We start from the raw sequence: 15,138 nt of genomic DNA on the forward strand, positions 1-15,138 counted from the left end.
GCAATGACTAGGAGGGATAAGTTCTGTTAGCTTAGAACAAAAAACTTATACAGCAAAGCAACTTCTCCACACTTCTTCCCTGATAGGTCAGTACTTAAACAAATGTTTTTTCAAGTCAGAATACGACCATCAAACCTAAAAATACAGCTTAAGGACACACTTTGATGTGGCTGCAAAATTATCACCCAAAGGCGTGATAAACAGGGTGGCCTAAGTTTATAAATAAGGCAAGGTTTTAGAGATCAATTAATGCCTTTGGGAAAACTATGGATGCTTTTATCTATCTTTTAAATATATCAGGTATGCTGCAATATACTTTTTCTATTTCTTTTCCAAGCTTATTTCCTGCTTTTAGGAAAACTCTGAAAAAAATTAAATTAGCAAAATAGTTTTGCAACCCTTACATATATTTATGCCCCATTGCATGTGCTTAATAATATATGCACAATTAATTTTCAATTTAACATCACTGCCTAAACTCAAAATTATAATTTAAAAAAAATACAGACTTTAATCAGTAATAGTTTAGTATATGTCCATTCTAAATACCCTCAGTGTTTATGTCAGCACATGAAGGAAAAATCTGTCTTCATTAACTTACTTATACATAGCAACTTTTCAATAGTATTAAGGCAAACATCAGCAGATTAAATTTATTCTTATAAAATCTACAGAAGGAATCCTGGTAACAGAAGATTATATAGCTAATTGGAAAGAAGAGAGGGTTCAAATGCCTAATTTTGCTCTTTGTTGAAGCAAGCCAGAAAAATGAAACTAGCTAATAGATTTATAATGAGATGTGAAACTCTCTTGAGGGAATAAAAATATTATATGAGCTATATAAACAGAGGGAAGGAAGGTGTTGACAGAGAAAGATAACATGACACAAAGAACAAGGCTGAAACTGCAGTTTTGAAAAAATAGTGCTATGCAATAGTACAGAAAAATAGGTTAACATAATAATGATATTGCCAATTCTATTCCAAAACCCCCAAACCATGTTTTCAAGATTCTGAACATCAGCATGGACCTACTACTGTCTCCTCAACTATCCTTCCATTTCTCCCCTTTCAAGAACCTTAGTTCAGACTCAAATTTATAAGCACAGGAAGCATCAATACATACTCTTTAGGTAAAAACTGTCTATTTATATAAAAACCTCTGGCCAAGAACATTTACAGCTGATTTACAACTTATCCATTCATAATAACATTTAAGTCAGTCAATAATTGTTTCTTTGCTGTATTGTCTGGGAGACCCTAACAGCAGTGGCTGCTTATATCTGATGAAACAGAGAGGTTATCATGCTTTCTCTTTCAAAGTCCTTTGTACCACCATGCATTACCCTCTCATCTAATCAGATCTAGTGATTGTGTTGTTTGAGAAAGCTGGACCAGCTCAGTGATTAACAGCAGTCTGGCCCACAGAACTCACTCTTGCTCTGGATGTAAAATTGTTCATCTGAGTAAAGGGGGATGACATCATGTGATAAGGGCAGCTCACCCTTAGATGCTATCCATGGGGATAACATGGCACTGCAGCCTTACAATCCACTGCAAGGACTATCTATAACAGGGGGAGAAGCTCCAGCACATATTGCCATAAGAGGCTTTAGCATAACCTAATCTTCTGAATCAGAAACTGGCTATATTTGCCCCAAACAGGGCTTGCAATGAGGCGGCATCGAATTAACCTTAGCTGGATTGGAAAACAAAGCTTTATTGTAACCTATTTTTCACCTGCATTGTTATCTGCAAATATCTCTGTAAAATTGAAAAGTTCTGAATTTACACTGATTTAATGAAGCATTTGTGAGCATTTCAGCTTCTCTTCTTCTTGTTCATATCAACTGTGTAACTCAATTTTATTCATACTCTTATTTTTGCAGTTCTTAAATTATATATTAGATATTATATATTATACATTTTTGCCTTAGTGATCTGAGTATTAAAAGGCATATGTAGTTTACCTTTGAAAGACTTTCAGAGACATATGTTAATACTATAGTGAAAACTGAAAGCCAGATTGTGCAGGTTCTTTCCTCAAGACAGGTGAGTTTTGTCCAAGATGTATTCAGCAGCTGAACACATTTCAGGACACTTAACTGAAGAAAAAAGTTAGAATTCAATTTTGCTTGTTCCTGGCTCTGCTCTTGCTGTATGACCTTGGGCAAATAACCTTTCAATTGTCCACCTGTAAAACAGTCAAGACTACACACCCACCTTATTGGTTTATTCTGAGCTTTAATGTTTATGAAGTGTTATGAGATGCTCTGGGACGTGCTACAAAGTGAAAAGGGTTATCAATCATTGTCAGTAAAACACAAGCTGCTGAAAAACCGTGGAATCTGCTTTCCTCTCTCAAAGGACATTCTGTCTTGTGTTGCATGTTCTCCAGTATTCACAGTCTTAAAAGTATCTCAACACTGCATAGCATAAGGAAGGATAAATATCCCTAAGCATTCTGAGAGACTACCAGAAAATATTTTTAGTTTTAAGAAATGAAGTCTGTTGGAAAGTATAAGCTTTGCTTCTAAATACCTGCTTGTTTCCCATAACAGGAAACAAGAAAGACATTTTTTGAGATAGGCTGCCTAAATTGCTTAAATAGCTAGACATTAGCTGAAAGCAGCACTAAATATAAATTTAAATACTTGGCTCTCAATTTTCCTTTCATTCATGATGTACTAGGTAAACTATACTAAAATAATTACTTGCTTATTACTCATGAATTTCAGTGCAGCAGCTGAGACAATATAGATAAATAAGATGATTAATTGAGACAGAATGAATCACAACAAAATATGTTGTTGTAAAAGGTATGGTTAACTCCACAGTGATTCATATCATTTCAGATAACAGGGCTTTTATCAAAAACGGCTGCAAGGTTGGGAAATGATTTAAAAGCATTTTATCTTAGAGAGCCACTGCAGTTCACATGGGAGGGGAAAAAAAAGAGGAGAGAAGAAGCAGCAGATTCAGTGTCTGTAGCTGAAATAGCCTTGGGCTGTTTCAGCATCCTTCCCACAGCACATCTTTACAACACACCACTGACATTATCAACCTCCCTTGTGCTAGAGACCCTCTCATTTTTCAGATGGCCACAATTTATTAGATATTCCACTACTGAGAAAGTTAATTCTATGAATTAAGGAGCAATATTACAACACCATAGCTGTCCTATAATTGAAAACACAACATCTATCACAGGAAAAGGGCATCAAAATTCTACAAAGAGATCAAACAAAAATAGTATTTATTTTTCCTCCATTCAGAATTACAATTTCTAATTCCCTCCATTCAGAATTACAATTTTTAATAAGGCTTTGCAGAAATCTTAAATGTAAGATTTATAAAAAGAAATACTATCTGTTTACTGCAGTTTGGAAAAGCAAACACCAGCAGCAGCTGACCTTAAAAACCTCTACCTGTTAAAATAGAAGGAAAGATGAGATGTCTCCTTAAAAATTTTTTTCCCATGTGTATTTAATAAACTGGGTCAGAATATCTGACTACGATTTTTAAGTGAAGCACAGACTCCCTGTAGGGAACTGTGCAAACCTCAGTCTCTCACCCAGCCTAGGAACTGAAGATAATTACCCTCACCTGTGGGGCAAGTTTCTGAGAACTGAAAGCACAACAAAAAAGAAAACATCAGTATATAAACTGAAATGCAAAACACTAACACCCAACTTAATGTCATTTAAGATGATTACTGTTTCTGAAAATTTAATTCCAAGTGAACAGAGATGTAGAAGGTAAAGGCTGAACTCTTAAGGATGATAGCATGCCAACAACCAGTGACTGACTATAACCTCTCAAAATAGACCAGGTCCAGTAAGACAAGAAGAAAATGTTTCTTAAGGGCTCTTTACATAACATACATGCAAGTCAGCTGTACTAAAATGAGTCTCTTCAAGATACCCTGTTTGAAATACCATCTATTATTTGCCTTTCAATAATAATTATAAATGCCTACTTGAAAATACTTCAAACAGAAACATCAACTTAGTGATATTTATGGCATGACCAGCAATTCTTTGCCACGTTCCTCACTCCTTAGCCCCATCTGATACTGAAGAACAGACTGAAATGTTGGTCTCTCTTTCATTATTTATTGACAGTCAAACTGTATTTCCCTTCTTCCCTACACCAAATTACATCTGCCATCTGATTTTCTCCTGACTCCTACTTCTTAATGGTTTCCTCAAAGTCAGACAACTCACCAGTGTAAAAGAACTCTCATGGTTGTGGAAAGCTATGTGCTGGGTCTAGAAACAGCAGGAATTGCACTGTGTAAATTCAAATAATTCAGTTATGCCATTATGAATGCACACTAGTTTGAAGAGAATCACCATGAAGCTCATTTATCTTACAAAAGCGATTATGTCTCATTCAAGATTTTTCTGGGCTGTGGGCAGATTCCTAACCCTGCAGGTATCAATCTGATCCCAGGTAATAATGCAGTAGAGGAAATTTGCAGGTGGAACTGAAGGTTGTTCTCAGTGTCATATCTTGTATGTAATATGTAATATATCAAATTCTGTGGACTGAGAGCTTACAGCAAGGGAATAGACAAATTTGTTTGGAAACTGCCATTTACGTGTAAATCCTAGTGTGTTGAACACAGTTTATACTAGAAAACTTATCAGTATTTCCATTCCCTCCCTCAGCTAAAACAAGCACAAAACTACAGACTGCCTTCAAGTTCAAAATAAGGAGTTCATTAATCTCATCATAATCTCACCAAAATCCCACCAACCCCTCAGTTTTATATTAAATATTTTTCATCACCACTGAAGAGAATTTTCCATGTAATTCAAGAGACTCGCCTTTATAAAGACTTAAAAATGGTATTAAAGGTTGCTGTTCAAACCACTTACATTTGTAGGGATCTTTCTGTTAGTATTTGATACCTCAACTGAAAATATTTTAAACAAAGGGGACACAATGTACCATTCCAGCAGAATTGTGAAGAGGAAATGATGACAAGACACATTTGCTATCTTATTCCAAAGGCATTTATCTCTTTAAAGCTCGGGATTTCTAATTCTAGAACCACCACTCAACCTATTGTCATAGCTTCTTAAAATGTACAAATCTTGTACACAACCTGCTTTCTTTTCAGCACATTTGCTGTCACAAGAGCAGCAATTTCACAATGGGATCACAGATGCTCTGTCTTTGCAAAACTTCAGCTTATAATCCTGTAATTAATTTGTTCAGAGACTGAGTGTTTAGAAGTAACAGCTCTTTACACTAGAGACAAAGAGGATCAAATTTTAAAGAATAATTTTTATCTTTGTTTTCTTTATTATTTTGTATTTCAAAATAATTTCACAATTTCTCTTCTACAAAAGCTCCTCAACCTCTATGGATCACTGTACACTGAATACTACCAGTTATATCATTGGTTTACTGTTTTTGTTGTAAAGCACCAGATGAAAAAGTTCAACGTGTCTGTAACTCCAAAGGTTCTAAATTCTAAAAATTTTCAGTGATGCCCTGCCTACACATAGCAAGAAAACCCAAAAGATCTTTACCACATCAATATCAACAAATATTCTTTTGAGTCATGAACTGGTGCCAGATGTGAAGATCAATCATATAAAAACCTTGCAGTCTCCCTTAAATCCTGAAGAAACTGCTAGCCAAGTGCACATGCAAAAATATACAGACTGTTCCCCCAAGGAAGTTCCTTCCCTGAGGAGATGCCATTGTAACTGACATCTTTTGGGGTGACTGGAAATTTAATTCAAATTCCTGTATCCATGATGGACTTTGATGGGTCACATATTTAATATACACCACCATTTAGCCCTAACCAGGAAAATGGAAAGTGATTCACACAAATTTAGTTTCCTTTACTGGCCTAGATTAATTACTGTATAGGAACCTTTCTACAGCTCTGTGTAAAGGTGTTGCTTACAAAGCTTTCATTCTTTTGACCACCCTGTTACTGGAAGTTACTCTGAGTTGTAAAATATGTATTCTAAGGTGAGCTTTTACAGCCAAATTAAGCAGCAACTTGTGACAAAGCAGTTATCATCAGGAGATAATTGACCTTATTTGAGAGTTAAGCATCCTGAGGCAAAGTAGAGTGTGCTTAATCCTGGCAGGTTAATTATCCAGTGATTATGGTAGCTTGGAAGGTATTACTGCTAAGAACCATTTGCAAAATGACACTATTAAAAAAACCTTAATTTAATAAAAATTAAAAGCAATGACAATAATCAAGTTCTTCAGTCATGTATTGCTAGATAATGACTGCACAATGGCCCTATTTGGTTAACTGCAATGACCATATAATTATTCCTTTTCTGAATGTTCTGTACTAAATTTGTTATATGAAGTACTGTTAATAAATACAAAAAATTCAAGACAAGATGTTTAGGTAGGTTAGAAATGAGATTTAAATAAATTATCAAAACACCAGTGGTCACTGAGTTAATACACTAAAATGGATACATATACTAAGTTGTTACCACAGCATTCAGTGTCTAAACTGCAGTTAAGGGTATGCTGGCATTTACATTCAAAACTAGAATATTTATTCTGAAAGATTTATAACTTGCCTATTTTAATTACCATCTGGCTGAAACTTGAAATAACCAATCTCCATTCAGATGTAAATTTTTAAGTAGAAGATGTAATTTAAAATCACTTTGCCAATTGTTTTTAGTTTAGGAATGGCAGCAATTTGTAATTTTGCTGCACTTGGATGTTTTCGTATTATTAAAAAAATAAACAGCTCAGTGCTTAACAATAGAATTTTATTGGCCTAGAATGTGAAGATAAATATAGGGAAGAATAAAATTGTGTCTAAAAGTATTGTTTGTACTAATGAAGTAACAACCACACAACTTAGTATGCCTTGCTTATTTGTTAACTTATGCACTTACACTAATGGAAGATGAAGCATAAAGCAAAAGGAATCACACCAAATGGACAAAAACTTGGTGTTGGCCAGCTGAAGAGGTTCATGGCCCATCAAGATATACACAGACACAAAAAAATTCCCTGGATGTGCTTGTAGCTGAAATTCACATGGGAGGAGAGAAAAAGCACCAAAACCAAGGGTGGAAGCGACAAAGGCAGAACATGTCAGACTGAGCTTTGAGTTTTGCAAGTACTCTTTATCAGAAACCATACACAGAGAGCAGAAACTCTGACAATGAGAAGACACAGAAGGTCCTCAAAACTAGAAGTACATCACGCCAAGAGCGTGGCTTCAAGTCACACAGAAAGGCAAGACAATAAACCACTGCAAGCAGCATTTCAACAACTCCAAAGCAGCAACAGCCAGCAGAAGCTGAGACTAAAAAGTGACCATGTTTTCATGATTAGCATAAGGAACAAAGAGGGTGGTACTCTGAAGTATTTATATATATTGTACTGCCAAGTTTAAGGATGATCACTAAAGTTTAAATTATAATCTTTTATCCTGAAACACACCAAAATGCTTCAGAAATTACATACAGAAAATGCAGGGAGTCTTTCAACTTTAACAAACACAACAGTACTACACAATATTTTTGACAGCAGGTGAATAATACCATAATAAACAAATGACAGAGGAAAATAATCTAGTCTGAATAAAATTTCTGAAATGGGAGTGTCACCTGTATCATGGGCTACTGCTTATATAAAACACAAATGCACAAAAAAGTAACAACCTCTGAAAAATAGCACTTAATGAAACATTCTGATCTGAATTATCCTAATAGGTCAGTGTAGTAATATTTATATAAAAGATCTTCAAGTTTTAATCCCAGAAATTTTTGTGAAGCTCTTCAACTCTAAAAATATCTAGACTTGGTATTACATAATCTGTGAAGTCTGGCAGGATTTTGTGTCGAGATTACACGGCTATTTAACAAAAATACTCAATACCATCTTTGTGAGGACTATATCAAGAAAAATGTACAAAGGTAACAGTTGGAAATAGCAAGAACATGCCTGGAAAATACTTTTTCTGTATAGTTAACTTTAGTTAAAAGGGTTTCCCTTAGCCCTTGCATTTAAAAACATTGCAATTTTCATTGTTTTAAAAATAAATATGTTAATTTTTAAAATCCTATCTATATCTATAAGGTATTTAAGTATAGATAACAGTGCTAGCCCCTATGTAGACATGCGGACAATAGTTTAACAACTGACTTGTGTTGGTGAAAGTCCCTTTGTCACAATCAGGAATAACCACTCACAGGAGTAAGTTGCTTTTCCATCATTTTCCTGTACTCCTGTAGTTATCTTGAGTGACAAACCCACATTTCATTTAGGTGTGTCACATATTTCAAGGCTTTTTTCAACCTTTTCCTGCTGAGAAAACTAATAAATATTTAAGAACACTTTCTAAAGTGAAGAAAAATCAAAAATGATGAGGGAAACCTGAATTAATTTGGTCTATTAACATATACTTCCGGGCAGAATTTCATGCAATCTGTTTGCCAACTTACACAGCAAAGATAAGCCTTCCTCTGATGGGCTGCCAGTCCATCCACCATAAAATCAATGAGAACCTTTTAAAACAACTCTCTATTTCTTAGTTTTCTCCTCCCACTTCTCCCCAAAGAGTTATCATCATCAGAGAAAATGCTATTAATAGCAGCACTATGGGTAAGGAATTGAGTTACAGGAGCTCAGTGGCAGCCCATCCTATGTTTTCTTGCAGCAGAGTTAAACTCAGGGTGAGGACATGATGCACATGGACAGTTATTACACAGCACCAATGTGCTGGGTGTTTCCTGCTAGAATGAGCAAGTTGTAAATCTCTAACAGGTCAAGTGACATCTTTGGTATCTACTGAAATATCCCAGTCCAGTGACCACAGATTTAACTTTCTAACGACATCTCTCATGGTAAGATTCCCGCTATTAAAAAAAGAAGGACCGTGAATTACCGAATCCTTAAGGTTGGAAAAGACTTCCAACACCATCAAGTCTAACCTTTGACCACCACTGGATCTGCAGCACTGAGTGCCACGTCCAGGCTTTTCTTGAACACCTCCAGGGATGCTGACTCCATCACCTCCCTGGGCAGTTCGTTCTTGACAACCCTTTCAGTGAAGAAATTCTCCCTGATATCCAATCTTGAGGCCCAGCCTGAGGCTATGTCCTGGGGAAACAGGCTATGAGACACAAACCCCAAAGTGCAAGAGATACAAATCCTTCCATCACTCTCTCAAGACTCACCGTTTCATTTCCAAAGAGAACATCCACGTAAGGCATGACCTTCATCATCGGTTCTTTGTAGAACTGGCTTATAAATGGTGCAGAAAGATTCAAGCTGAAGATCTTGTTGTTGGCAGAAGCCTGAGCAGCCACTTTTAATACTGCTTCTGGTGACACTGTCAGGAAGAATCCCTGCAAGCATCAAAACAAATCAATGTATGTTACTAATTTTATATTAGGTACCACATGAAGCAGGCTATTTCTGTAACGTCTCTCCCAGCCCACGTTTGTCATACACGTGCACACATAAAAACTTCTGGGAAATACTGCCTTTCCATTAAGGTATTAAAGACATGACAAAAAATCTGCATATGCCTAGCATCACAGCCTTCCAAAATGAAATCTAACTCCTTACCTCTGCATTCCACGGACTACACTTTCCCATGACAGCTAAGACTAACGTTCATATCTTAAAATGTAATGTATTATAATTCTAAATGTCCCTTTATAGTACTAGAGTCAATCAGACTCTGCTGCTTAATTCCACAGTCCAGTCTCATGGCTCTCTACACAGCTAGGAGACTTTCCTTCACTCAGAACATTCATATTTAAGTAAGTATCAGCTTCCACAAATCACTATTTGTCTACTAAATTGTGAATGCTGATCAAGGCTCAGCATGAGATGTTCTTCATGAGCAATGAAGAACAAGGCTCCCATTTTGAATTTAGCATTGGAGATGGTTACCCCAACCACACATGTTCCAGGAGCCATGTAAAGATCCCCTACAGTTTTATTGATCTACTAATTAAACAAAGGCTTAGACTTGCACTAATTAAACAAATTCTATACGTTTTGTTTTTATAATTCTAAAACTTATTTTACTAACTCTTCTCCTAACTCAGTAAATAATAGCAATTTTCAAGCATGAGCAGCAAGTGTTAAATTTAAGGCCAGAAGTAATGTCTAGGCACAGTGAGAAACAACTTTAAGGAGGGTCTGACAAATAAAACACCATCTCAGTCCTATCTATAACATCACCACCATGACACTCCAGAAGATATAATAGTGATACAGTCTTATTTTCCAGTTTTTATCCATATAATTTATGCCTTTGAATCACCGAATAGCTATATTTTCATCCTGCATACTTCAGTTATCAGATCATTTTAGGCATTCTAATCACTAGAAAATATCAGTCTATAGATTAAAGGCTACTTTGAGAGTATATCTATTTATTTCTCCTTACTCCACACTCTCCAGTCTCAAAGATACATTACTGATTTCAAAATCTGGGCACGATTTGCTAGTTGACAATCTAAGTCCAAAGGGCACAAGAATCCTATGCATGCTGTGGAGCTAGTTAGCACTCTGAAGGACTGGAAGCCTGTAAACATCCAAGCTTCTTTGCTAATTTTACATTCAGAAGAATTAAAATGAACAGTTTCTATAACTTCTAATCTCCATAGTAATCTCTACCATCTTTTAGTATTTTATGTAATGAACAGAGAGATGGATTTTTAAAAAGACTGTTCAAACACAAAATAAAAATCTTTCAAGGGTGATGTGTTGCCAGTTCTGGATAAATGACAGATAGCTCTACAGTGGTCTACATAAATAGTAACCTGGTCAAATAATTAGGCTTCTTACCAATTTTAGGCTGAAAACTTCATCTGAAGTAAAACACATCTGACTATAATTTAAGGTACAGAACACTATTCCCATGAGATCTAACTCAGGCCTGCATCCAACTCCCTTTTCCTTGTAAAGGCATCATAAAAGTGCTGAGACACAGATAGGAAAGTTTGCTTTTTAGATCCTGCAAAGTAAAGGCCAGGAAATCTCAAAGGCTATTGCTCTGTCTTCTGGGTTTCTTAAAAATCACTTCTGGCATTTAATTGCATTCTTCCAGGGGTTTGTTTATATTCTTTTAAATAACTGTTTGACATTAAAACATCTAGAAATTAAGAGTTCTTTGTATGACAACTCTTTTCCAAGTATAACATTTTTTTGCAAAACAAAATTGTAGCAGTACAATCCACACAAAGGAATTAAGAAAGTAGGGAGAAAATAAAATTTGATTTGAAGAGACATTGATTTAAAGAAACCTAATTCAGCCCCTCTCTTCAGGTATTTAAATTGACTTTGTTTCTACTTTTAGTAGAATTCCATGCAGCTATGACCAGTGTAGTTACAGTAACCCAGCTCCCTAAGCTTAAACTACAACCAGAGAAGCCACAGGCCACCCTACTGTGGCAGGCTACAATTGTGTACAGGAATGAATTCCCCTAAAACTCCAGGTTTTCTTATATCCCACTGGGATTCAGAGCAAAGTTGCTCTGTGACTTCCACAGAAACTCAGCCTGCAGACTCTTGCAGCTGCCACTGCTTTTGGTCCAGCCAGATGGAAACAAAGCAATGCCTAAGCCAGCTACTCTTACCTACTCTAACAATTAACTGTCAGCCAACATTAGCTTTGAGTGGGAGAATAAGTGTATCCTGTATCACTGGATACAGTGTATAAAAGACTTTGTAGGAAGTTCTATTCCCACTAACAAGAAGGTTAAGAGGCTCCTCAGAAGATATTCTATACCCACCTACATACCTTAGACTACTACAGAGAGTTTTGGGGTCCTATTTACTTGCAAAACACAAAGATACTTGAAACAACCATGAAGAAAATACCTCGAATCAAAGGATGAGACAGCTAACAAACAGAAATTGCAACAGCCTGGAAAACGTACATTACACAAAAAAATGAAATTACTGTGTATGTATGTTCCTTTGTGAAGGAGGGGGATGCTGGTGGACAACCAGCTCAGTATGAGCCAGCAATGTGCCCAGGTGGCCAAGAAGGCCAATGGCATCCTGGCCTGCAGCAACAATAGTGCAGCCAGAGAGAAGTGTGGCAGTGATTGTCCCACTGCACTGGGCACTGGTGAGGCCACACCTCGAGTACTGCTTTCAGCTCTGGGCCCCTCACTTCAGAAAGGCATTGAGCTGCTGGAGCCAGGCTCAAGAAAGATCTAGAAAACTTGTCTTACAGGAATGGGTGAGGGACCTGGGATTCTTTAGTCTCAAGAGCAGGCCCGGGGGACCCTCATTGCTTTCTACAGCTGCTTGAAATGAGACTGCAGTGAAGGGGGGACTGGTCTCTTCTGCTCTGCCTACAGAAGACAAGACGAAATGGCTTAAGCTGAGACAGAGAAGACTCAGATTAGATATTAGAAGGGTTTTCACTGTTAAGGTAGTCAAGCATTGGAATAGGTTGCCCAGGAATGTGGGGAAGTCACTATCCCTGGAGGTATCTAGGAGGCATTAGAGTCTGGTGCTGGGTGATGTGATTTAATGGATATAGGGTTACAGTGGTAGTGCTGGGTTGGATTTAATGACCTCAAAGGTCTCTCCCAACCTTGATGATTCTATGACAGAAGGACATGTGACAATTGGGCAGCACAGTCATAGGAAGTGAAAGTCAGGAATACTGTACACTAAGAAAACCTATAAAACATTAAAGGCTATCAGATATATTAGCAGCACACAGCATTCCTTTGGCATTTGCTGATAGAGTATACCAGATGCTACTGCTTCAAGATGTGCTACTATTTTCTGCTGCTCAAAATGTAATGAGTGTCTTTTCTATGCCAGGAGGAAGGTACCATTGTACCACAAGCCAGAGAGCAAAGCTGAACCAAAATACAGTCTAGGAAAATGGGATGGCAGATTGAATTATTTATATGAATGTTTATATGTACACATGCACAAAGCAATACCATTCTTAGGCACGGTAAGTATTTTTATTTAAGTACAGTCCTTTGGTGGGGAAAATTCCCCATTTTCCTTGTGGGATAAAAAGAAACAAAATTGAAGAAATAAGAAAAATGCATTCATGTATTGCAGACACATGGCTATGGGAGATACAGTCACTTGTTTGTAACTTAAGAGCTTTTAAAATTCAATGAAACGCCTACAACAGAGGACAAAGTCAATAGAGGATGTTAAACTAATCTCACTCCTACAATATTCAGGAATTCTTTGATGCACCTCATAAGATATGCCAGGGTACTGTGAATATTGGATAGTCTTTCCCATTCACATCGTTTTTCTTTGTAGACACTTAGCATTACCAGAAGGATTTAGTGAGTTTACACACCAGTAATTTGTCTTGTAAGCCACCTCTCTCATTTTTATCACACACACAGACCCAAAAGGTTTCTTCTGACCTACACTAAGCTCTTACAGCACCAGCTATAGCAGATGTGAAGGCAGCAAATTAAGGGTGTCAAAAGTGTCAGCTGCACAGAAACAGATAGTGTTGAAGAGGTGACCTCATGAAACCAGCACAACTCTGGCTGTGGTGAATGCATTTCTGTATAAGGTGTTCTGCCCAAGCTGAGAAGCCTTGTCTTACACTGCATTCATGCACACAAATTCATCCAGATTATGCACATGGAATGTTTGCACAATCAGGATCAAGTTTTTTTTTTTTTTCCTGAGGGAGTATTTCCAAACAAATTCAGGGCAAGATGATAACAAACTGCATTGCAATTTGGGATTTATTACTGTTTAATAGTAAAGAAGCAATATTGGCTCAAAAACATACAAAAAGGTGGTAAAAAAACCTGGGATTTCTTTCAAACTCACTACCTGTTAAAATGCTTTTCTTTCTTTCCAGCTCTTCCACTTTCCTTGTCACGCCCATTTGCACAGTGGATTACATGAAAACAACTTTATCATATGAATGACAGGATTTTGAACCATGGTATTCTGAGCTGATTTGGGAATGCCATTTGGTAACAATGTAAAATCAATAAATCATAAGTGTGCATCAAAATATTTAACTTTCAGGAAAACAGATACAACAGTCTGCTGCCATTTAAGACAAATTCTATTCTGCCAACAGGAAAGGAACACATAATTTAATACAAAATTATTTTATAGTAAGCATTTACATAAAAATACAATTATGATGACATCACAGTCCCATCCATCTAAAGGGTGGAATTTTTCAGACACACAGAAAGCTTGACAGTTACATAGTGACAGTCCTGATAAATATCACAATTCAGTAAAGCCCTAGAGAAATCATCTAACTTCAAATGTGCTGGCAGTTCCAGTGAGAGAGTGAGAGTGCTGAGGTGCTAGAAGAACTTGCTGCATTACATGACAGACACAACCAAGCCAGAGCTTTTGGACCTGGTCAAGTTTCCTACATTGTGCACAAAAAGAGAGCTTGAAGCCACACACTTGGGCACAAGAGGCATCCCTCAGCTCTGCTCTGCCATCAGTGTCACCTGCTGCCGCCTAGCAAAAGTGAAGGGCTTGGCAAGAGTGAGGCTGAGCACACAGCAGTCCCTGTGCTGGAGAGCAACCACAGGTAACTGCTCCACACCAAAGGACTTGCACAAGGCTTCCAGGTGCTCTCCCAACCAGAAGACTCTGAAAGGCTTTTGTATTCCAGCCTCTGAACTGCCTGAGCACAGATGGGGTGCAGCCCATGTACCACCCACTGTGAGACATGGCAATGAAATCATCTTCATCAGAACAGGAATCAGAAGGAATCTCCTTGGAATGACAGAGCAAAAACTCTTCATCTGCCTTAGTACTTATGTGAGCTTAAAAGAGCAGGGAGCAATTTAAAAACTACCTTTAACATTGAAACATCTGAGCACATTACTTGGAATGTGCAAGAATGTCAAGTTAGCAGATTTATCAACCCCTTACTTCTCCAATCTCTCAGTTGTGAGCATTTATATTTGTATCCTGTTCCTGCTTGAAAACACTGTTAAATTATTTTCCTTATTGAGCTATGACAGAATAGTCATGATGATGCAGATGATGAAATACTCATAGTATGGGGAAAAACCCTTCAGAAATAATCAACAAACCCCTACAAATTAAATAATCAACATGACCTTTACTAATAAAAGTTCTTGTGGCTTTAAAGTAGCATTTTACTTTCTCTAGA

General features: G+C 37.1%; 1 protein-coding gene across 2 annotated transcripts in view; it reads right to left on the minus strand.

Moving 5' to 3' along the window:
• Nucleotides 1-15,138, minus strand: part of ADK (adenosine kinase) — a 265,882-nt gene that overhangs the window by 67,670 nt on the left and 183,074 nt on the right. For both annotated transcript variants that reach the window (XM_058028956.1, XM_058028957.1), the window contains exon 7: nt 9,194-9,364. In XM_058028956.1, the coding sequence (XP_057884939.1) occupies nt 9,194-9,364 (171 nt within the window). The remainder of the gene's footprint in view (nt 1-9,193; nt 9,365-15,138) is intronic.

Source organism: Melospiza georgiana, chromosome 8 (assembly GCF_028018845.1).
Source record: "Melospiza georgiana isolate bMelGeo1 chromosome 8, bMelGeo1.pri, whole genome shotgun sequence".
NCBI lineage: Eukaryota > Metazoa > Chordata > Aves > Passeriformes > Passerellidae > Melospiza > Melospiza georgiana.